This window comes from Ctenopharyngodon idella, chromosome 7 (assembly GCF_019924925.1).
Source record: "Ctenopharyngodon idella isolate HZGC_01 chromosome 7, HZGC01, whole genome shotgun sequence".
NCBI classification, from domain to species: Eukaryota; Metazoa; Chordata; class Actinopteri; order Cypriniformes; family Xenocyprididae; genus Ctenopharyngodon; species Ctenopharyngodon idella.
Window position 1 is genome coordinate 6,683,158 of NC_067226.1, and position 21,718 is coordinate 6,704,875.

The window sequence follows — 21,718 nt, forward strand, 5'->3', positions numbered from 1 at the left end:
ATATATTTTTTCCCCCATAGGATGATGCACATTTATTTATTGAAAGATATTCAGTGACCACAAAAAGTATTTTATATACAAGAAATAAATGCATATGTCTGTTTTAAAATGTCAAAACAAGTAACATTTAAAAGTAGCACAAGCATAGTTTTTAATCCAATAGATACATTGTTTAAAAGTCTTTTTGTTTTTAAAACGCTGTGGAAAATGTTCATTAGTTAATGTGATTAATGGGAACTTTTATATATCCATGAAAAATGGCCAAAATTAATTCAAATACTTTTTGGCACCACTGTATTGACAGTATATATTGCCAAAAACAGACAAAAAAAAAAAACTCCAAGACACATATGTACAGGAAAAACAAATATGTATTTGAATAAAAATGACAGGATATAACGTCAATTAGATTAAACAAATAACTTTACATATTGCTTTTGACACATGTTATAACATTACAACTTCAGCTTGTTTACAGAAATCTCTTTATGTTTCTTCTTCTTTGCGGTCTGTTCCTTTGAGCCCTTGATTTGGCTCTTGACTTGGTCTTGTAGTTGGGAGAAGAAAGCTTGAGAAGAACGCAGGGCCTTGTCCATGCCATCATTCTGTTATGAAGTACAGGAAATAAGTTAGAAAATATACACATAAAACCACAACAATATTATTGCATATATTAATACTACATCAGACGTCAGTTACTGACCGTGAGTACTTTCGCTTTTCCTCCTTTAGTAAGTTTCTTGAGAGTGTTTTCAACCTCAGCTTTACTCTTTTTGTTGCCATCTCCTTTCATCGCCTCTTTGAGTTTCTGTCTCTTCTCCCGCTCCTGAATCTTCAGACGCTTCAGTTTCTTCTTCTTCCGTCTCTCTCGTTTCTTATCTGTAGTGGTTTTCTCTGTGTCTCCGAGTATGTCTCCTGCCTTATTCTTCTCCTGAGATAAGGAAATGAAATGCATTGACATCTCATGGAGATTCTGAGATCTGACTTGTGTAAATGTTTCACACAAATACTACATAGAAAGCAGACCACACAAACCTTAATCTCCTCTGGAGCCAGCAGTGTGGCGTCACTGGCATTGACTGGAGCCACTTCCTCCATAGTAATAGCAGGCAAGTTAGAAACCACTTTCACCTCAGGAACATGCTAAAAAGGAAGAACAACACTTTTTAATGAAGAACACATTCGGGAATAAATTTTAGCTGGCTTAAGCCACAAAGGATATTTTACTCACTGGTTTTGGTGTGAAGTGGAAGTTTGATAGAGCATCCAGTTTGAGGAAGAGGGTGTCCATGAGTTTCTGGATTTCTATATGTGCTGGGTTCTCTTCCTCTTCCTTCTTGTCCTGAGGCCAATTAATTAATCAAAAGTTTAAAGGTTAGTTAGTTTTTTTTTGTTTTTTTTTTAAGAAATTGTAATATTTCTGTTCAGCAAGGATTTATTAATTTGATCAAAAGTGATAGTTAAGCCATTTACAATGTTACAAAAGATTTCGATTTCAAATAAATGCTTCAAGAAGAACTTTCTATTCCTCAAAGAATCCAGAAAAAAATGTATTACATTTTAATAAATATTAAACAGCACAAATGTTTTGAACATTGATAATAATAAGAATAAGATGTTTCTTGAGCACCAAATCAGCATATTAGAATGATTTCTGAAGGACCATGTGACACTGAAGACTGGAGTAATGATGCTGAAAATTCAGCTTTGACTTCACAGAAATAAAATATATTTCAAAATATATTAAACTAGAAAAAATATTTTAGAGTTGCAATAAAATGTCACAATATAACCATTTTATTTTTTCTATTTAATAAAATGCTATATATCAAATATTTTTGAAACCATACACAAGTATGGGCAGGACATAAAAAATGAAAGAGACAGGACTCACCGGTGTTTGTTTGATAAACTCCTGCTCATAAACCTCAGCCAGACTCAGTTTGCTCTTCTCGTGGTCCAGAGTGAGTCTCTTCTTGTATTCAAACACTTCCTCTTTGGGCTTCTCTTTCCTTACCACATCATCCCACACCTGAGACACAAACAAATCAAACACAAACAGCTCAGCAACCCTTTAATGAGATACTGTGTGTGACAAACACATGACATACGTCAAATTCATAAAACAAGCAGAAAATTATTCATACAAACATTTTAGGCAAACTGTAAAAAAAAAAAAAAGGATTATTTACATTGCTCGCTTTCGAAAAATAAGACCCCCAACATAAACATCGAAGTCTAGACAAACCTGATCTTTAATTCTCTGTTTGATTATATCCTCAAGCTCTAAGGTAGTTTCCTCTGTGATTGCAGGAGCTGTGGAGAAGAAAACCAAAGTAATTAACAAATCTATAAAGATTATCAAGGCATTAAGCCTAATGCCGTGGAGATCAGCATGAAACTCTCACCCATCCTAGAGGTCTGGTCAAACGCCACATCCTCTTCCAGCATGCTGTTCTCCGGTCGAGTCTGAGCGCTCACCTCTCCCGACAGCTGCCACGGCTTCTCTGACAGCGCAGCATTCTCCAGTTCTTCAATCTGTTTTTTCATCTGTTTAAATTCATATAATGTCAGGGTTATTATTGTTGACTAAAACTTTAAAAAACATTTTTGTTAACTGAAATAAGGCAATTATTTTGCCAACTGACATTGCCTTAGCAGCTAAATGGAAATATATATAAATTTAAAATTTTAAATAAGGATTTCATACAAAAGACAAACCTTTTCCTGTCGCTTTTCAAAGGATGACTTTAACTCAGGTTTAGGCACATTTTTTGCTTTTCCACCCATAATGTCTTCCACATCCTCCCCCTCACTCTCATCAGGAAGGTCAAAGGTCACCTTGCGTAGAGCATCTCTTGCTCTATCACCCATGTCATCCCTAAATGAAGCGGGGGGGAGCATTAGATCTCTAAAAGAAAATTTTGTTAACGCACAGCAAAGACAATAGCAGGTATCCTCATGACTTACTCCTCCATATCAAAATCCTCCTCTTCTAGCTCATCCTCCTCCTCCTCCTCCTCATCATCATCATCATCTTCTCCCTCATAATCATCATTAGATTCTGGTTCATTCTCTTCATCTGGATCTGTCCGTTCAGGCTCTCCATCCACTGGAGCAAAGAAATCTTTGTACTTCATATCTCTGGAGCTTTTCTTCTACAGAATAAAAGACATTGTGAGTTTCATGACGTCACTTTAAATTTATGTTCAAAAACACTATGTTACACCATTACCTTTTTCTGTTTTTTCAGTGCGACTGGTTTATCAAAGCTTAGTTCCTCTTCATCCGATGGCAGATTCTGAAAGTAGTCTATGTCCTCACCTACACTCTCCTTTCCCTCTCTTTTATCCATGTCATCCAGAAAAGCTTCCATTTCAGACAATTTGAAAAAACGGTCATCCACTTCTGATGGAGTCCAATTAGATTTTGATAATTTGGTAGCAGACTTTCTCTGTTTGGTTTGTTTCTCAAATTTATCTACATCAAAGTCCAAATCTGAGTCTTCGCCAGAGAAGTCGTCTTCCTCGTTGCTTGCAGATGGCTTCAGCCTCTGCTTAATTTTCTCCTCTTCGTCTTTATCATCATCCTCATGTTCATATTCTTCACCCTCACTCTCTTCTTCCAAACCATTATCCATTTCCGCATTCTCCTCCTCCCCCTTCTCCTCCTCTGAATCTTCAAAGAAAATTATCGTGTCATCTGCGACAGCTTGCTCAACTGTCTCTTCAAACTGTGTCAGCAATGCAGTGTTCTGAAGTTCCAGCTCCTGCCAAATTTGCTCCTCATCAAAGTTTTCGATGGCCAGCTGATCCAGTGGACTTCCTTTGAAGATTGCAGGCTCATATGTTTTATGCAGATCATAAAGAGTCTTGGTAAGTGATGTGAAGTCTGTTGCCAGAGCATCCTGGACACTGAATAAAGATAGAGAGCATAAAAGAGAAATGTTAATAATTCTTTCCAGCACTCATCTGCATTTTTATATTACCGTAATAACATGCTATTACATTCTAATTATATCTATTTAGAGTTTAAAATTAAAACTACCATAGAAAAATGACAAAACATATACATGTTAAACTGTACGAACAATACTTTCAGTTAACACATATACTGAACTCGTAACCCCAACGTGAGAGTTTTGCACATGGGTGGCCCGATACCCGCTTCGGCTCGTTTAACGTTAAATTAACTCAAATTAACAGGCAATTCAACAAAATAGTTAAATAATACAACTTGCATCTAACCTGAGAAATAGCTCCGGGTGGGCTGTGTTTCTGTTTAATAGCTGTAAACAGCTTTCCATCGTGCTGCCGTCCCCGTGCGCCATCTCAGCACTCACATGGGGCTCCGCTTGGTCCGCTTGGTAAATACAACCCCCGGAAACATTATGTACTGTATTGCGTTCCATATAGAAGGTTCCACATAACCGCAATGTTTCCTAATTTAGAGAATTTACTGTTTGTTGTATAGCGTAATCATGAGTTTAACATTAAAATATTATGAAAATATTTATATGTGTAAATCATGCGTCTATTACCAGAACACGTAACTGAACGCGTGCTTCGATCTGTTTAAATAAAGTTTTGTTTGTCTTCAATGATCGTAAAGATGGCTTCCTCTTTACTGAAGGTTGCAGGTAAGTAGTAGTAAACTGATATTGTTTTATTATTCTTATGCAATTCTTTTGAACGTTTGCAACATTTAGAGCTGTTTTATTCTAACAGTAGTCTGTATATTACTAACTGTCATAAATAAAATCCATCATAGACTACTTTTGTTGTAGTTATTGTTCTATATTTAATGCATATTGCAATTTCATTTCACTTGCAGTTACAGGTCTCTCGAGATGTGCATGGCACAGTTTACCCTCAGTGAGGTCATTGTCTCTGACAGTACCCGTCAGACAAGGTGTCCCTCAGGCATTATGGAAGTTAGGCAGGTTGAATCATGTGGCTATCGCAGTGCCAGACCTCGAGAAAGCCACAGCTTTGTACCGCGATGTACTGGGGGCTCAGGTGAGTGCCACTGTGCCTCTCCCTGAACATGGCGTGTATACTGTGTTTGTGGAACTGGGAAACACCAAATTAGAGCTACTACACCCTCTGGGAGAAAAAAGCCCCATTGCAGGATTCCTGCAGAAGAACAAAGCTGGAGGGATGCATCATATCTGTATTGAGGTAAACATTAGATTAGTTTGTGTGATTTGTTTGTGTGTGTGTACAGGTTTGGTTGTACTTATATAGTACAACCAAATATATGTTTCCAAATATATGTTTATATAATGTTTCCACTATATAGTACTTATATAGTGAAATATTATAACAACAGACTAATGAGGGCATTTTACTGGTCCTCTCTAGTTAAAAAGGCTTATAAATCGACCAAAAACATATTTATTTAAATATAGTGTTTTGCACATGTTTCTGTGAGGGTTATGTTTAGGGGTAGGGGTATGCAATACCCTCACTAATATAGTAAAACAAACGTGTGTGTGTATGTGTATGGTGCGTGTATATGGGGTGTGTGTGTGTGTGTGTGTGTGTGTGTGTGTGTGTGTGTGTGTGTGTGCACGTTTTTTTTTGTGATTTATGAGGACACAAATTTGTATAATGACATGGGTATTACACTGGTATTACGACAGAAACATGAAATATGAGGACATTTCATGAGTCCTCATAGCTTTAAATACATACTAAACAATGTTTTATTAAAAATGTAAAAATGCAGACAGTTTTCTGTGATGGGTAGGTTTAGGGGTAGGGGTAGTTTAGGGGGATTGAATGTACAGTTTGTACAGTATAAAAACCATTACGCCTATTGAATGTCCTCACTTTGATAGCAAAACAAACCTGCGTGTGTGTGTGTGTGTTAGCATTATTGTGTTAGTCTTATTGTAGGTGTCTTCAGGCTTTTTCAGACTATCAGAGAGTAATCAGTTTATTAGTAGACAGAATACAGTCAGGAACTATCATAAATGTTGAACTTGTCCGTAATTTATGTGTTGCCTGTTTGATTGCAGGTGGATGATATCAATGCAGCAATAACTGATTTGAAAGAAAAGGAAATCAGACTGCTCTCCCCAGAGCCACGGATAGGAGCTCATGGCAAACCTGTGATGTTCCTCCACCCTAAAGACTGTGATGGGGTTCTTGTGGAGATAGAGCAAGCCTAGATTTTACAGATTAGGCTGTTCAGTTTGACACTTAAGATATTTGATCATTGCAAGGTTATGGTGTGTTTGATATTCATGGTTTAAGCCTTATTTTTTTTCCTTAAGTAATGATTTTCTTTAATGACTTGAATAAATGATTAATTCAAGTTAGTTTGGCCATTTACAAACTCACACATTCATAATGTGTACATATTTTTGTAAAAAAAAAAAAAAAAAATGTTTTTCTTGTAATTATATTTATGGGGTGCACTAGGTTTTTTTAAATTTTTTTTTATTAAAGTTATAGCACATTTAAAATAATAAATGAACACTGTATTACAACAATAGAAGCCGAAATAAGCTCAAATAAATGCATGTTTTAAATGCTATAATAAAATGGCAAATAAGTCATGTTCTTGAATTGTGAATTGAAATGCCTGTAAGCTTCTCATCTGGCTCTCAATGGAACAGACAGATTGAAGCTTTCTTTTTTGGCTGACAACCATGTATTTGGGAGACAAGTTGGCTCATACCCATCTCTCCACTGTGGTCCACCCACCGCCAAATAGAAAGTAGTTTTTGTTCTTAAGCCATAAATCTGCTTCTTTTTTTTTTCTTTTTTTTCTTTTAAAGAGATAACTAGAGGAGCGAGATTAATTTCTGGGCTTGTGGTTTTCTCAATGTGTGGTCTCTAAAGTCCTGTTTGAAGGTTCCTGCTTTAGCACTGTTAGAATAAAAAGGGTCTTTTTTTGCTGTTTTAAGCTGTTTTTGACATTTCAATTTATTTGCAAGTCTGAAAAGGAGCAGAAATCTTTCCAGGGAAATTCACACTCAGCCAGTCACAGACCTTTTGAATATCTTACCATTTTGCACATGCTAGATTTTGACATACTTGCTTTTATGGACAGTAGTGAAAAATAACTACAAGCAATATCTTTAATCAGGAAACACAAATATTGCTCTGAATCAAACATGAAGAAATCATCAAAGAATGCGATAGTTTAGATGTTTTTAAGGGAGAGGATATTTTCATTGGAGCAAGGGATATTATAATGCATATTATTATAATGCATCCTAATAATATTATGTAGAAGCTTGTATTTGCTTGTCATATTGTACAAGTCGTAATGTGAAAACATCTGCCTGGATTAAACATGACGCAAGAGTAGCTGCATGGTAATTGTTGTTTTCAGTGTCCCACAGGCAGCTTATCCTGATTGCACCTATTCACACCACATGTCCAGTTTTATCTGGGGCAGTGGAAGCTGTTTATTGCCTTACTCTTATAATGCCTGACTGAAGAGATGGCAATTAAGTATCTCATATTTTTTGAGCTAATGTAGTATTGATTTCATTTTTTATTGTTATTTAATGTCTTTCAGCAACATTAAGGCATTAGCTAATGTGTTCTCATTTGCATTATGATCTAACATTAACTAGCAGTAACTTAAATGTACATCTAACAGCATCAGGAAGATTATGTGTGTTTCATGGAAACTGCGTAAATCTCTCTTATGTAATATGTCATATAAAGAATCTGATCGTACAGTGAGACAGTGTTGCATCATTTGAGCGAAATTATCCCTTAAAACAAGGCCAGCAAGAAATGGCTTTGTGTAAATGACATACCTAGTCATCAAGGACAGTGTTAGTGAATTCGTAAACATTTACATGGAGGCTAATTACTAATGATTGATGACATATTAGAAAGGACAATTCTTAGCAACAAGGCTAAAGAATAAGGCTTCGATTCGCACTTGTTCCATGCTAAGCTTTGTTAGTTTGCTGAGAAAGACTTGATTTAAAATAAATTAAACTATAGCATCATTTTAAGAAGAATTCCTCACACAATGAAAGCTACAATCGCTCTCTCTCTCTCTCGGGTGGGGTTTGTGGTGATTTAGCCCAGCGCTGCAGTGGAGCGCCCCCTGCTGTTCTCTACATCTGCTCTTCAGGCTTCTGTTCTCTTCAGTCTCCGGGATGCGGGGTCGCTGCGGTTCCCATTCTCTATACCTCTGAAAACATAGGACTTCTATATATGAACATCACAGCACCAAAGGTTATGCAGGTAGGCTGGTTTTGTTTATGTCATATTTTCGCCTCACCTGAATGTTTACTGTAGCGTGTGGATGCGGAATGAAGTGATGCGCTCGTGAAGGATACGGTAGGATTTCATCCTTTCGGTGCAACATCAAACCCGCTGCCACAATCACGTACATGATGATAGTCGTTCTTTTAAAGACCTCCTTCTCAGCCGTCTTTCAAAAATTAAAGTCGTTGTTACATTAAAGATGGAAATTGCGCGAACTGAAGGACCGTCCGTTTGTTTCTTTTTTTTTTAAATTTTATTTTGTATCCAACTCCTTTTTATTTGAGAGCTTCTTTAGTGTGACTTCACTTTCACATTAAGGACCACAATTAAAACGGCTGAAAATCTTATAACGAAAGAGTGGCAAGTCCTTTAAAAAGTTGGTGTCAAATATGTAGCACTATAATAAGACTATTAATCCCAGGCAGTTAAGTTATATATTATTAACTTCAAATCTTCCGAAAATGAAAAGATTTAATGCCTGTCTATCTATCTATGGGTAGTTGACAAAATATTTTTATCGTTTTTAAATGTTAAAGCAGTTTACTATAATTCATATTTTCTTAAAATAATATATATTTAAATATATTATATTTTTAAGTAATGAATGTTAAATTACTGATGAATAGGCCTAGTTAATGGTAAAAAACAAAAAGAATAATAAAAAAAAAGGTCATAAGGTAATTTAGAGTAGTGAAAAGCTTAAAAGAAAAGGGTCACCCAAGGTTTACTTTTCTTTATACAGCCTGTATGTAAATCTTGATGTTCATGGAAATGTTAGCTAATATGGGTAATTGAGAGATATCATTGTCATTCAGATTTTGTTTTGTTTACAATTAGAAGCGGTCAGTGAAGTGTGATTAAAAATCTGTTTTTGCATTTTGCATTCTATCCTGGTCTAAATCTTCCTTTAGCAACTGACACATAAAATCATGATTAGAGGGTGCGATTCTAATTGTGTAAAATAAACATAATGATGTCCTGTCCTTCAGTTCTGGCTGATTTGCAGAGCTTATCATGATCATGGTAAATCAAGCATCAAATTCAAGCCTCAAGCTGGAAATCAAGCATCATGTTGCTGCTGCTGCTGCTGTAAAAGATGAGCTCCTTTTTGTCCAGAGAACAATAGCTGGTCCACTCCCCTGAACAAATCAATGTAACCATTAGGATTAAAAAATAATGTGCATATTCTAAAATATGTTTATATAAACCTTTTACACTTCTTCATAATCAAGAACAAAGCAACATATAGCTTGCACAGTAAATGAAGATGAATGATTACGCTGCTCATCTTTGCGTGTACAGTTCAAAGCGGCTGAAATGTCTTGTGGGACTCTGAAATGAACCATAATATAGAGGGATAGAGAGACAGTTTAGGAGTGGTAGGGAAGAGAGGGAGTGTGAGGGAGGGAGTTTGAGTGCTTATGAAGGTGCATAATTCCTGAGTGTGATCCCAGTTGGTGGTTCCGTCTCCACAACAGTCTCCTGCCGCTCTCTTGTCCAGGCAACCTGCTCTTTTACACACACACACACATACACATACATACACACACACACACACACATTCGCTGCCCCGCCCCTCCTTTCAGATCCCTTATAGTTACGGTTTTATGCTGAAGGACAAACACTGTTTGCAGGAACATGCTGAGTTGATATTTATGCATGAGTACGGCATTTATAAATTGATCTCTTGCTGGAACTGGATAGAGACATAGATGGAAAGAAAACCCCAGGTTGATTTTAGCAAAATAATTTTTGGTCTGTTCTAACAACAGCTTTGATAATCAAGTCAAGTCACCTTTATTACAATACAGATTGTTTCAAAGCAGCTTTAAACAGGAAAATAACAATCAATAATGCAAACTTCATCAAATATGAGACAAATTCTGTTGTAAAGCAGCTGTACAGAAGACAATAGTGTCACTATTCAGCTCAAGTCAGTTCAGTGTAAAGTTCATAATTTATGAAATGAGTTCAATACAGTTATAAACAGCTATAGAAGTAGTAGAAGTAGAAGTATTCGGCTTGAGTCAATTCAATGTTTATACAGTTCAATAAGTGTTGATGTTGCAAAATTTGTCAATTATGAAACAAAGTCGATTCAGCTATAAAGCAGCTCTGCAGAAAACAGTGGTGTCGTCATCCAGCTCAATTCAGTTCAAGTTTTGTTCTCTTCCGTAGTGTCAGTGCAGTCAAATCGATAATATTACAGTACTGAATATTAAGTGTCTTTTCACATGAAAAAATCATGAAATTTAGAGAATGTTTCGCTACAATTATCTTCTGGTTGCATTGGGATAGAAACTGTTTTGAATGAAATACAATACAGTTGTGCAGTAGTGGTGAGATGGCAGGGGTGTGGGCAGGCCTTTTTTTCTGGTGTTACTAATGTGGGTGTAAGCAGTTTTAGCCCAAAGCTGCTGTCTGGTTTAGCACTCGCTCTGATACATGTGATCCCGTTGCCTTTTTTGAGTGTGTGTGATAACCTCTGGCAGTGTGCCCAGGAAGATGAGAACAAGGGTCAGAAAGGCAAATCCCAGAAAGGATATTTACATGTATTCCTATTTATAAACACAACCATTCCAAAGTTTGGTGTTGGTAAGATTTTTTTTTCTTGAAAGAAGTTTCTTATGCTCCCGAAGGCTGCAGTTATTTGATTTATTCCTGTGATGGCAAATCTGAATTTTCAGCATCATTACTCCAGTCTTCAGAGTCACATGATCCTTCAGAAATCATTTTAATAGGCTGATTTGTTGCTGAAGAAACATATCTTATTATTATCACAGATCAAAACGGTTGTGCTGCTTAAGAGTTTTGTGGATACCAATATATTTTTTGTCTCGAGTATTTTTTTTTTTAATAGAATGTTTAAAAGAAGAGCATTTATTGATTTTGTAACAATTTTGTCCTTTACTGTTAAATTATATGATCAATTGAATGCATTCTTGGTAAATGAATTACCTGAAAAATCTTACTGACCTCAAACATTTCAATGTTACTATATAATAGAAAGTAAAAAATTAATGATTAATATACATTTTAAATGAAATAAATATTTATGTATATTTGACTGCCCACCAATAAAAATATGTTTTTTTTAGCATTAAAACATGCTTTCTAGGACTTACAAAATAATATTCTTGCCAGTGCTGTAGTGCCCTTAGCGTAGTGCACAAATTTGGAGCATGCTGATATCCCTAGAGTAGCATACATTTAAGGATGGGTAATGAGAGTGTGCCGATGGCTTGAAGACCATGCAGAAGAACATTATTTCAAGTAAAGCTTCACCCACACAGTTACACTAGATGAATTTGTATTTGTTAGTAATTAAGTTCACAGGTCAGAAGTGGTTTTTCATTGGAGTTTGTCTTAAGGCTTTGGGAGATATCGAGTTGTTTGGACATTTCAATAAAAATTTGTTTTACGTAAATATCTCTGTAGGACACTGATTTTGAAGTGCCTTTCACCCTCTGTGGTAATAAAATGTTTTACTTTTTTTTTTTTTTTAAATATACTTGAGCATGAATATGTTCACACTAAAGAAAGGTTTTGATTGTTTGGGGGTTTTTTTCCATCAGAAATGACATCTCTTATCAGCTTTTACATCACACGGTGCAGTGAGATGAAACAGAGGTGCTTTATTGGACACAAGCCCTATGATGATTTGTTTATGTGTTTTTTGATCAAGCTGTGGAATGATTAATATTGATGTTTATAGCATAGCTCAGTGACTCTAACTGTATGACTGAATCGTCTGCTCCTTTGATGTTGCCTTGATGTTTACTTTGGAAATAAGCAGACCATAGTGACTTGTCAGATATTTTAAAGACGCATTTAAGCCTCTGTTATGCACAGTAAATGAAAGCAACTTACTTAGTTTCCTATCAGCCCAGTATAAACTGAGAAGGCTTTTGTGTTTGTGTCTTTCGCCTCCTTTATCATCTTTCCTCCTTGTACATAAATGGACATTTGCATTCTTTTTGGGAAGCAGTCCACCTTGAGATTGCATTACTCGGTTCTTTTATCTGTTCAGTGCTTTCATCCTCTTGTTTATCATATATGAAGGGAATATTGTGCACTCATGTGCGAGGTAAGAAAGGTCTGCAGCCATTTTTTCACTCATTGGCTGAAGTTTATCTGACTCAAGATTATGAAACAATGTTGCTCTTGATCTTTCTGTTCATTACTGAGTCTGTGCGTTCTTTGAAAAGCTAATTATTTTATGCCTCCGGGTATGTGTATCCTGCCCCCATATCTGATGTAATATCTGTCATATTGCTCTAAGTAAGTAAGTAAGTCAGGCACTGACTTTAGGTTTCTAGACTGTTTGAAAAGTTTATTTTTTAAAATCTATTTATTTATTTAATTATTTTTGTTACTGGTGACTCACTAGTTGGTGAATCACTTGCTGTATATTACTGAATTGAATGTTGACATTCTTCTCATACCTGCTTAGTCTTCGCTGCATCTCTGTATTTGATCGATTTAGCAAGGTCATTCCTGTTAAGATTTAGTCAAGTCAGTTTATAGTACAGGGTTTTTCAAACTTTTTTAGGCCAAAGACTCCTTAGTGGATACAGAGGTGGGACTCTGCTACAAACTTAAAGTCTTAAAGTTGTCGTGGTAAGAAAGTTCACCCTAGTATCTATTTTCTAAATGCATCTTATTGATCTTATTGTGAACAATTCATTCATGCATCTATTTTATTTTTATTTTTTAAATTTTGACCTTATAATTTTTATTCAAAATGTCATAATCTCTCTAGTAGTGTATGACGGACATCTAAAAATCATTAAGTCCACGTAAACTTTGCCCGTTTCTTACAATCGACTGCAAGCCCACATTCAGTTTTGCCTTTATCCACTCAACAATAAAGGGGACATATCATGAAAATCTGACTTTTTCAGTGTTTAAGTACTATAATTGGGACCCCAGTGCATCTACCAAAACAGAAAACGTGAAAAAGGACAAACCAGTAACTTTGTTTTGGCAAGCCTTTCTCTGCAATCATGTGGAAAAAAAACGAGCCGCTCAGATTTCTCTCCCTATGTGACGTAGAATGGGGATCTTATTATAATATTACCGCCCCTTAATCTGTATGTTTCCACCCACGGCGTCGCCATTTTGTTTTTGCAAGCGACAACGGTGTACCAGTAACACTGGTCCTGGAGTGCAGCTGTCCTGCACAGTTTAGCTACAACCCTGATCAAACACACTTGAATGTCTTCAGGATTACTAAAGCTACGTGAAGGAAGGTGAGTTGTGTCAGAGCAAAACTCTGCGAGACAGCAGCACTCAAGAATGACTGTCCCTGAGCTCGTGATATGTCTCAGCTATGTAAACATTATCACTAATCTGTTAATGGCTATAATAGTAAACACATGGGTCTCCATAAACTCCTGGCATCTGAGCCACTAAGGACGCAGCTGTGTAATTTTATTTATGTAGGGAATGTGTCCAAATAAATTCATATACCAGTATGTGCAAGTCAATTTACACCAGACTGCTTTGCACACGAGGGTCAGTAAAACACAGGATTTGCACAGAAGTTGGATCGATACCAACTGATCAAATTTCATATATATTTCATGATGTTCATGATGTTTGTCTTTCTGAATGTGTTTAGTTAGCACTTCGCTAATGTACTGTTAAATGTGGCTAAAGTTACCATTGTTTCTCACTGTATTCACGGAGATCAGAGCCATGTCGTTATTTTCATTTTTAACCTGAAAACGCTTGCAGTCTGTATAATTCATAAACTCATCTTCATTCTTATTGAGTCTCTCCAACAGTGTGTAGCTTTAGCCACGTTAGCCGTGCAGCATGCTATCAAACTCATTCAGAATCGAATGTTAGCAAACAAAAACAAAATACATGCCATACCAATGTGATCTGATATAGTGCATCACAAACAGTTTGTAATGATCCATTTTGAGAGTTATATTTGCTGTGTGAGTTTCTCCTGTATTGTTTATGCCTCAGTCTATTGGGATCGCGATCGGGGAGCACAAGCTCATTTGCATTTAAAGGTACACACACCAAATCAGCACATTTTTTCTCCCACCCAAAAATAGGCAGTTAAAACATGGTATAATAAAAAATCCATGGGGTATTTTGAGCTGAAACTTCACAGGCACATTCTGGGGAAACCTGAGACTTATATTACATCTTGTAAAAAGGGGCATAATGTTACCTTTGAAGACTCCTGGTAGTGTTTTCCCGATATCTTTTCTCAAAACAGCTTTACAGACCAAGCAGAACCAGGGGTCTGGGATAGCAGTACCCTTCTTGCAGGCATGTATTTGTTTAAATATCCATATGGAAATTCTCAACTAGCTACATGAAATTTCTGATAATATTCAGATAATATTGTTTTTGTTTTTTGGTAGTATTGATTGGCCCCCTCTTGTGTATAAACAACCATTTTCAGTCACCTGTATCTCTCCAGGGAAGAGATATGAGGGTGAAAATGTCTTTTGGAGTGTTTTTCATGTATTGGCTGTGTTGAAAATGCATCCCTCTGATTTTAGTCTCAGAATGACTCATGTACCACAACCAGAAGAGCTCCATCTGCCTTCCTACTGCCTTTTGTGTATCTGTCATACTTGATAAACTGAAATATGACTAAATAAATAATGCTTTATGAGACAAGATAAGAAATGAGATTGTGGCATGTTAGTGTTTTTTTTGTGTAGTTGTGCGTGTATTGTGCTGTTGTGCTTTACTGATGGAGGAGAGGCTGCACTGACCTGTTCTCTGTTGAGAGATGATGGTCTGTTGATATTTGTGATGGGTCATTTGGGCTTGTGCTATAGCTGCCGGTGTTTACTGCAGTCTGAAGGTCATGAAGGCTCATCCTTACTGGGACAACGGCACCTTAAATCTCCGCACTGTCTGTTTTCAGCTATTCATATACCGAGGGCTGACTCATCGACAGAGTAAATGCATGTAGCTGTAGTCAGATCGAAGATTTATATTTATGTAAGCCTAACTTCCCACCTACGTTTAGAGTAGCACTGATGGATTGTCCTTGGAGTCATTTCCAGTTTAAAGAGTGGCAAAGTCTTGCCTGTAAAACACAACGAGTGAATGCAATGCATCCCGACCAAGTATAGCTCTGTGAAAGGGTGATACATCTTTTTGCTTTAGCTGCCGCACAGTTAGCCTCGCGACATTTTAGATCCATGTACATTAGCATTTAAATGAGCTAACTTGATTTTACCCAGTTCAGGCTCCATTGTCTCCATTTGAATGAGTCCACACTCAGCGGACTGAATGGAATGAGATCAGACGATCCATTTACTCTTGCTCTCAGTCTTTAATAACATGGAAGATTCACTAACTAATGGGACCACAGGTGAAGAGCAAACAAATCTCCCTGTCCCAGTGTCTGTTTTCTATTCAGAACTATCTAGAAAGACCACAATCAGGTCCCATTATCATTCATACAATGTGGATTGATGTACCAAGATCAGTGTTGGAATGAAGATTGTATTTAGCACATGAACACCACCACAGAGTTATTACCAGTGGCAAACTTTAGATTTAGTTTGAGCTCAAACCAGGTTATACAGTTTTTTTTAATTTTAGTTTATATTTAGTTTTATTTCAGTTTGTCTTGTCAATTAAGTTTCATTTTGGTTCATTTTCACTATATCGTTGTTAGTTTTAGTTCCTGTTTCTTCAGTTTATATTTTTGTTTTAGTATTTTAGGGCTGCCAAAATTAATGCTTTAACTTGTAACATTTAAAGTTGTCTAAAGCCACAACATCACCGCCCCACTCCACCCCCCACCCCACCCCACCGACAAACCTATAACCAAAATATACAGGTATATACAGGTTTTAAAAGTGGTAATTGTGTTGCAGTCTATTGGAGGCCAGATAGCTCACAAATTTCATCAAAAATATCTTAATTTGTGTTCCGAAGATGAACGAAGGTCTTACGGAATTGGAGCGACATGAGGGTGAGTACTTAATGACAGAAATTTAATTTTTGTGTGAACTAACCCTTTAAGTTTTTCAGGCACAATATGTTGATTTAACATGTAGTTGGAATTAGTACAGAAATTTAATATTCAAATGTAAAAAATAAAATATTGCATAGTCTTCACTGTATGAATTAAATATAAATTTATTCTTATAAAAGCTAAAAAAAAAAAAGTTATTCAGTCAAGAGCAGTAAGTTATTTTCTCTTTTGTTTGATTCACATTAATGACACAGAGCAGCGAGTATATTAGGCTGCTGTCACTTTAAGACCAAACGCACAGATCCATTATACTGATACACATCCGGTTTACACCCAACTGTTTACTTTCACTTGAAACATAACCAGCTGTGTTTACATGAATACTCCACATGATGGGCATTTTGACTAAATTGCATATGTATTCGACCATTCAAGCGCAATAAGAAAAAGAGAACTGAATATGTGATTGCATGCTGAGAGACGCAGCTTTCTGTGCACGTGCTTACGCTGTGTGTTAGTCAGACACAGAATGTGCACCGCATTGAGTTGTGTCAATAGTGCTATATATTTACATACCGCGATATACAAGATATAGCAAAATCTCTGACGATGGACATTTTATACAATGTTAACGATCTTCATAATGCGCAGCCCTAACTACAAAGTTTACAGTAAGTTCATCACAAAGCTGATTACTCTAAAAATGAATCAATCTGACCACAGGAAAAAAAAAATCTAAAAAACAAAGTGACAACAAATTCAAACTTAAATAATAAAATAAGAAAGACACGCATAGATTCAATATTTTTAGCAGATAAACACTTAATATATAAATTATTTCACCACATCATGACAGAAATATTACAGACAAGACAACTCACCGTATTCTCCGTCATGATTGCTCTGTTGTCAAATGTCTTATTGCCTTAAATGCATGTTTCACTCGTTCAAGGCTTTGCATTGATTAAATACAGTATATTTGACATTAAATGTGCAAACTGTCTTTCAGTAGCTATTATTTATAACAACATGAACATGAGTTTAATAATATTATCACATAATACAGTCAAATGGGAAACATTTTACAATACGGTTACACATTTATTCATATATTTAAATTTCAAAATTAAAAAGTTAAAAGTATTTGTTCTCACTAGCTTAATTAGTTCATGCAGTGTGAACTAACAACAAAATAGTGTTTGTATTATCTATTAACATGATTATTAAAAAAAAATCGCTCATTGTGCATCATGATATCTTATACACTTATGAACAGAAAAGTGACTTTATTTAAAAGTATTGTTGTTAAATATTGTAGATATCGATCCGATCAAAATCCATGTGAAAACAGCTCATATATAACAAAAGCATATATAATGTATAAAATATATAATATATAATAACATTACGTGTATAGGTAGAGCAACTCTATTAACTGTATAAGCTCCTCTGAAACTGAAACTGCTGTCGCTGCACTTCTGCAGATGGATATATCTCGATTTATGAGGTAACATGATTGTATGGAGAGCTATTTTCCCACCATTCTCTGTGGCAGCACAATGATTGTAAAATAGATAAAGCATAAAATATACAAACTAAATGAATGTCGTTTGCTCTTCAATCTGCCCTGCCACTAAAATGGCTTCCTTCTTTGTTGGGTTGTGAAAATAGATATGAGAACTTGAAAGAGATATTAAATTGCACAAAGTGTCACTTTAATTCCGACTAAAGTCATTTGAACATCATATGTGTGATTTTTGGAGAAGGAACTTAATATAGGAAGACTTGAAGGCAGCATAAGTCGATGGATCCATCTGAACATAGACACTATTGATTACGGGGAGGGTGGCAGGTGGCAGGTTGTGATCAGGCATTCATTTCCGATTGTTTACGAACCTAAATCCTCCTGGTAAGGAAAATCCAGGTGCTGTGTTTTGCTATCTGCTGTTTTTCCCTCACAGTTATATCATTATTGGCACTTAAGCTTTCAGTGTATTCAATGGGCCTGATCATTAGCTAGCCAGTTTCTCTGAGAGATCGCATTCTATTAGCATTTAGATGAGGCAGTGATTTTAGTCTGCCTCAACATACCACTGAGCATATGCAGCTGCTGCCAGCACTTAGTCTATATAGATGTTTAGAGCTACATAAGTGAGTTTACAACTGTGCTACGAAGTGAAGACTTTATATATATTTATTATAGTATTAGATTTGCGGTTATATTAATATAAATAGCTGTATATGTAGCATCCAACACACATGTCATGCATTAATCATTGTCAAACACTTTCAAAGAAGTCATGCTTTTTTAAAAAAAAAAAAAAAAAAAAAAAAGACATTCATGATTGATGTTACTATTACACTGTTGTATTGTGAATATACTGTGCCATGTGTACATTTTCTTTCTGTTTCTCCAATTTTAAAGACTCTTTGAAGTTGTAGTTTAATATTTACCAAAAAAATGAAAGTTCTGTCATCATTTACTCGCTTTGATTTCATTTCAAACCTGTATTGTTTTCTGTAGAACATAAAAAAAGATACTTTGTTCTTACATTGGAAATCAGTAGTCACCAAAACAGTTTGGTTACCTACATTCTTCAAAATATCTTTGTGTTCAGCAGAATAAAGAAAGTTACAAATGTTTGGAACTGCATGAGGGTGAGTACATAATGACAGATTTTTCATTTTTAGGTGAACTGTCCCTGGATTACTCGGTTTCACATTGATCAGTTGTGCCATTTAGTGGTTTAATATTTCAGTATATTAACTGTCGTCCATGGCAACGCTGTATATCAGAGCTCATCTGTGTAACTGAAAGCTGCAGATGACTTCACTATTAGTATCACTGTAATATTGTTGCAGTGTTCGTCTTGTTGCTAGGCTGATTGTTTTGTTCATTGTCATAGTTTTTTTTCTTAGCTGAATCTTTAAAACAATATAAAGGTACAATGTCTATGAATGTATGTATTTATTTATTTGGGGAATAGCCAGTTTTTATCCCTTACATATAGACAGTGTTTGATTCCACAAACTGATGCAGTTCATGTCCAGTTTCAAACAGCATAGCTAAAAGCGTTTCAATCATTAGAAGAACTCCAAGTCTTAAGGTAGAAAAAGAAAGATGGAGAAAGAATATGAGAATAAATGGTGGGAAAAATAAATACTTGTTTTAAAGGGTTGCCTTTGGGTATTACAGCTCACACGTAGCAGCTGGCCTGTGTGAGTTAAAGGGTTATTGATTTGGTTTCAAGAAGGCTGTGTGTGTGTGTGTGTGTGTGTGTGTGTGTGTGTGTGTGTGTGTGTGTGTGTGTGTGTGTATGTGTGTGTGTGTTCATCAGTGTGCGTGGGTCAGATTTTGCCTGCATTGTGGGGACCAGCCCACAGTCCCAAAAAAGAAAATGGTTTAATAGACATATTAAATTTAAAAGTTACTTGGTGTAACTTAATGTCCTCAGGTTGATGGAGTCATATTAAATAATGTTTTTTTTTTTTTTCTGGAATTATCCTTCATTGCTCAGTGTGATAAGGCTGTAGCCTCTTTTAGCTTCTGTCACAAAGCATGAGAAATTTTCTGAATATTTCTGCTATGAAATTGTCCATAAACTATGGAAGCTTGTTTCCGCTACTAAATAAAAAAAAATTAAAAAGGTAACTTTTCTCAGAATTGTGAGATTTAAACTCACAATTGTGAGTTATAAAGTCAGAATTGTGTGATATAAAGTCAGAATTGCATGTTATAAAGTCACAATTGCGCGATATAAACTCGCAATTCTGACTTTTTTTCTCACATTTGCGAGTTTATATCACTCAATTCTGACTTTATAACTGACAATTGTGATTTTATATCTCGCAATTCTGAGAAAAAAAGTTAGAATTGTGAGAAATAAACAAGCAATTGTGAGAAAAAAGGTCAGAATTGCGAGTTTATATTGCGCAATTGTGACTTTATAACATGCAATTCTAACTTTATATCACACAATTCTGACTTTATAACTCACAGTTGTGAGTTTAAATCTCACAATTCTGACTTTATAACTTGCAATTGCGAGTTTAAATCTCGCAATTCTGAGAAAAGTTACCTTTTTAATTTTTTTTATTTAGTGGCGGAAACAAGCTTCCATAGTTTATGGACAATTTCATTGCAGAAATGTTCAGAAAATTTCTTTTCTTTGTCACAATTACCTTTTTTATTTTTGTTTCATGGTAGAAACAAGCTTCCATAATAAACAAAAATATAGCCATTGATTTTGCTATTAATTTCAGGGCCTACTGTGTCATTTTCAACTAACAGGAGAAAATATTAAAGAAGCCTGAAAATAAATGTAGGTGATATTTCAGAGATTGAGACAGAATAAGTTTGAGAGTGTTTTTGCTTTTAAATCATCTTGTGACATTTAAAAGGCATTACATTGTTGTGGTAATCCGTTAACAAACACACCAGTGTAGGAGATATTTAGTTTTAATATGAGAGCAGACATTTTCTGCCATTTTGTGAGTTTCTTTCAAACTTTTTCAATAGTTTTGGATCATCTGATTCTTCTGGAATCAGTGCTGGAGGATAACAGTAAGCTGTTTGCGACTCATATCATTAGATGGAGAGATGATGTCGAAATGGTAACACCCAGATTCAAGAGATTTCTGAGAGCAAGTCATCTGTGAAAAACTAAATCCTTTTTTATATTCTGACATTAGCTCAAGAATGAGGCACACACTCTCTCAGCTTGACAGATCCAGGGATGATCTTTACTGTGGAGACGGAGCTGTCATTTATTCGGGGAAAGTATGTGGATCTGAGGAGTTACTCTGACTAATGGATCCCAAAATGGATTTATTGTAGTTGCACAAAATTATCCAAGGTAGAGGATCGTTGGAGGACAGCAGGTGTTTGAGATTCTTTTCTGTCAATAAGCCTTACAAGCACATGATATCTTTACAGTGAGGCCTGTCCTTGAACAGACAACATGCATCATTAATATCTGGCATGTATTTGATGCTCTAAAGCATTTGGGAATAAATGAATAGCAATTACAATGCCTGCTGACAGGTCTGTGTATACTGTGTAAATGTAATTGCTTTAACAACTCCATACTGCTCTGCAGAAATGCTTCAGGCCTTGATCCCTTCTTTTCAGCTTTGCTTTAAAAGCTTTACAACAAAGCACATGTTAATAGATGAACCACAGAGGGTTTTAAACCAAGTCATAGTCTCGTCCTGGCATTGGCAACTTTGCTGGCTGAAGAAGGGCATTAAAAGAAGCATTTTAAAGTTAACACATAATGACTTTTAAATCATTACCAAAGTCCTTGTGTCAGCACTTGCAAAAGACTGCATAGCCTATAGTCAGCCTTGGTTTAGCTCTAATCAAATTGAGACTTTATTAGATGGTATGTCACCAACACAACACCTGAACGAATTAGGGTTTAATTTCAAGACAAATGTCATGTTTATTAATGATTTAAGATAATAATGTATAAATATAGTAAGTTAAAAATAATAAATAAAACTT

At 35.7% G+C, this 21,718-nt stretch overlaps 3 protein-coding genes across 8 annotated transcripts in view; 2 read left to right on the plus strand and 1 right to left on the minus strand.

Moving 5' to 3' along the window:
• Nucleotides 1-353: 353 nt before the first annotated feature.
• mphosph10 (M-phase phosphoprotein 10 (U3 small nucleolar ribonucleoprotein)) lies at nt 354-4,411 on the minus strand. The gene is made up of 11 exons (XM_051899112.1): nt 4,248-4,411; nt 3,236-3,914; nt 2,971-3,158; nt 2,722-2,881; nt 2,409-2,550; nt 2,249-2,316; nt 1,895-2,032; nt 1,232-1,342; nt 1,036-1,143; nt 704-931; nt 354-605 (listed from the first exon to the last, which is right to left on the minus strand). Exons 1-11 carry the CDS (start codon nt 4,409-4,411, stop codon nt 456-458), a joined length of 2,136 nt encoding a protein of 711 aa, XP_051755072.1. The 3' UTR covers nt 354-455.
• Nucleotides 4,409-6,321, plus strand: mcee (methylmalonyl CoA epimerase). Its single transcript, XM_051899113.1, has 3 exons — nt 4,409-4,639; nt 4,834-5,180; nt 6,023-6,321. The coding sequence occupies exons 1-3, from the start codon at nt 4,600-4,602 to the stop codon at nt 6,173-6,175; spliced, it is 540 nt and encodes a 179-aa protein (XP_051755073.1). The 5' UTR covers nt 4,409-4,599; the 3' UTR covers nt 6,176-6,321.
• Nucleotides 6,322-7,854: 1,533 nt separating this feature from the next.
• The window catches only part of apba2b (amyloid beta (A4) precursor protein-binding, family A, member 2b), an 86,671-nt gene continuing 72,807 nt past the window's right edge, over nt 7,855-21,718 (plus strand). For all 6 annotated transcript variants that reach the window (XM_051899103.1, XM_051899102.1, XM_051899106.1 and 3 more), the window contains exon 1: nt 7,855-8,222. The gene's annotated coding sequence lies outside the window, so the exon portion shown is untranslated. The remainder of the gene's footprint in view (nt 8,223-21,718) is intronic.

Excerpts from the sequence above, each read along its gene's own strand:
- mcee (XM_051899113.1), top strand. The coding sequence starts at position 4,600 with ATGATCGTAAAGATGGCTTCCTCTTTACTGAAGGTTGCAG. Across the intron at positions 4,640-4,833 it reads CTCTTTACTGAAGGTTGCAG|TTACAGGTCTCTCGAGATGT; the intron begins GTAAGTAGTAGT and ends TTTCACTTGCAG. Across the intron at positions 5,181-6,022 it reads TGCATCATATCTGTATTGAG|GTGGATGATATCAATGCAGC; the intron begins GTAAACATTAGA and ends GTTTGATTGCAG.
- mphosph10 (XM_051899112.1), bottom strand. The coding sequence starts at position 4,411 with ATGGAACGCAATACAGTACATAATGTTTCCGGGGGTTGTATTTACCAA. Across the intron at positions 3,915-4,247 it reads CACCCGGAGCTATTTCTCAG|TGTCCAGGATGCTCTGGCAA; the intron begins GTTAGATGCAAG and ends ATCTTTATTCAG. Across the intron at positions 2,882-2,970 it reads GAGGATTTTGATATGGAGGA|GGATGACATGGGTGATAGAG; the intron begins GTAAGTCATGAG and ends CGCTTCATTTAG.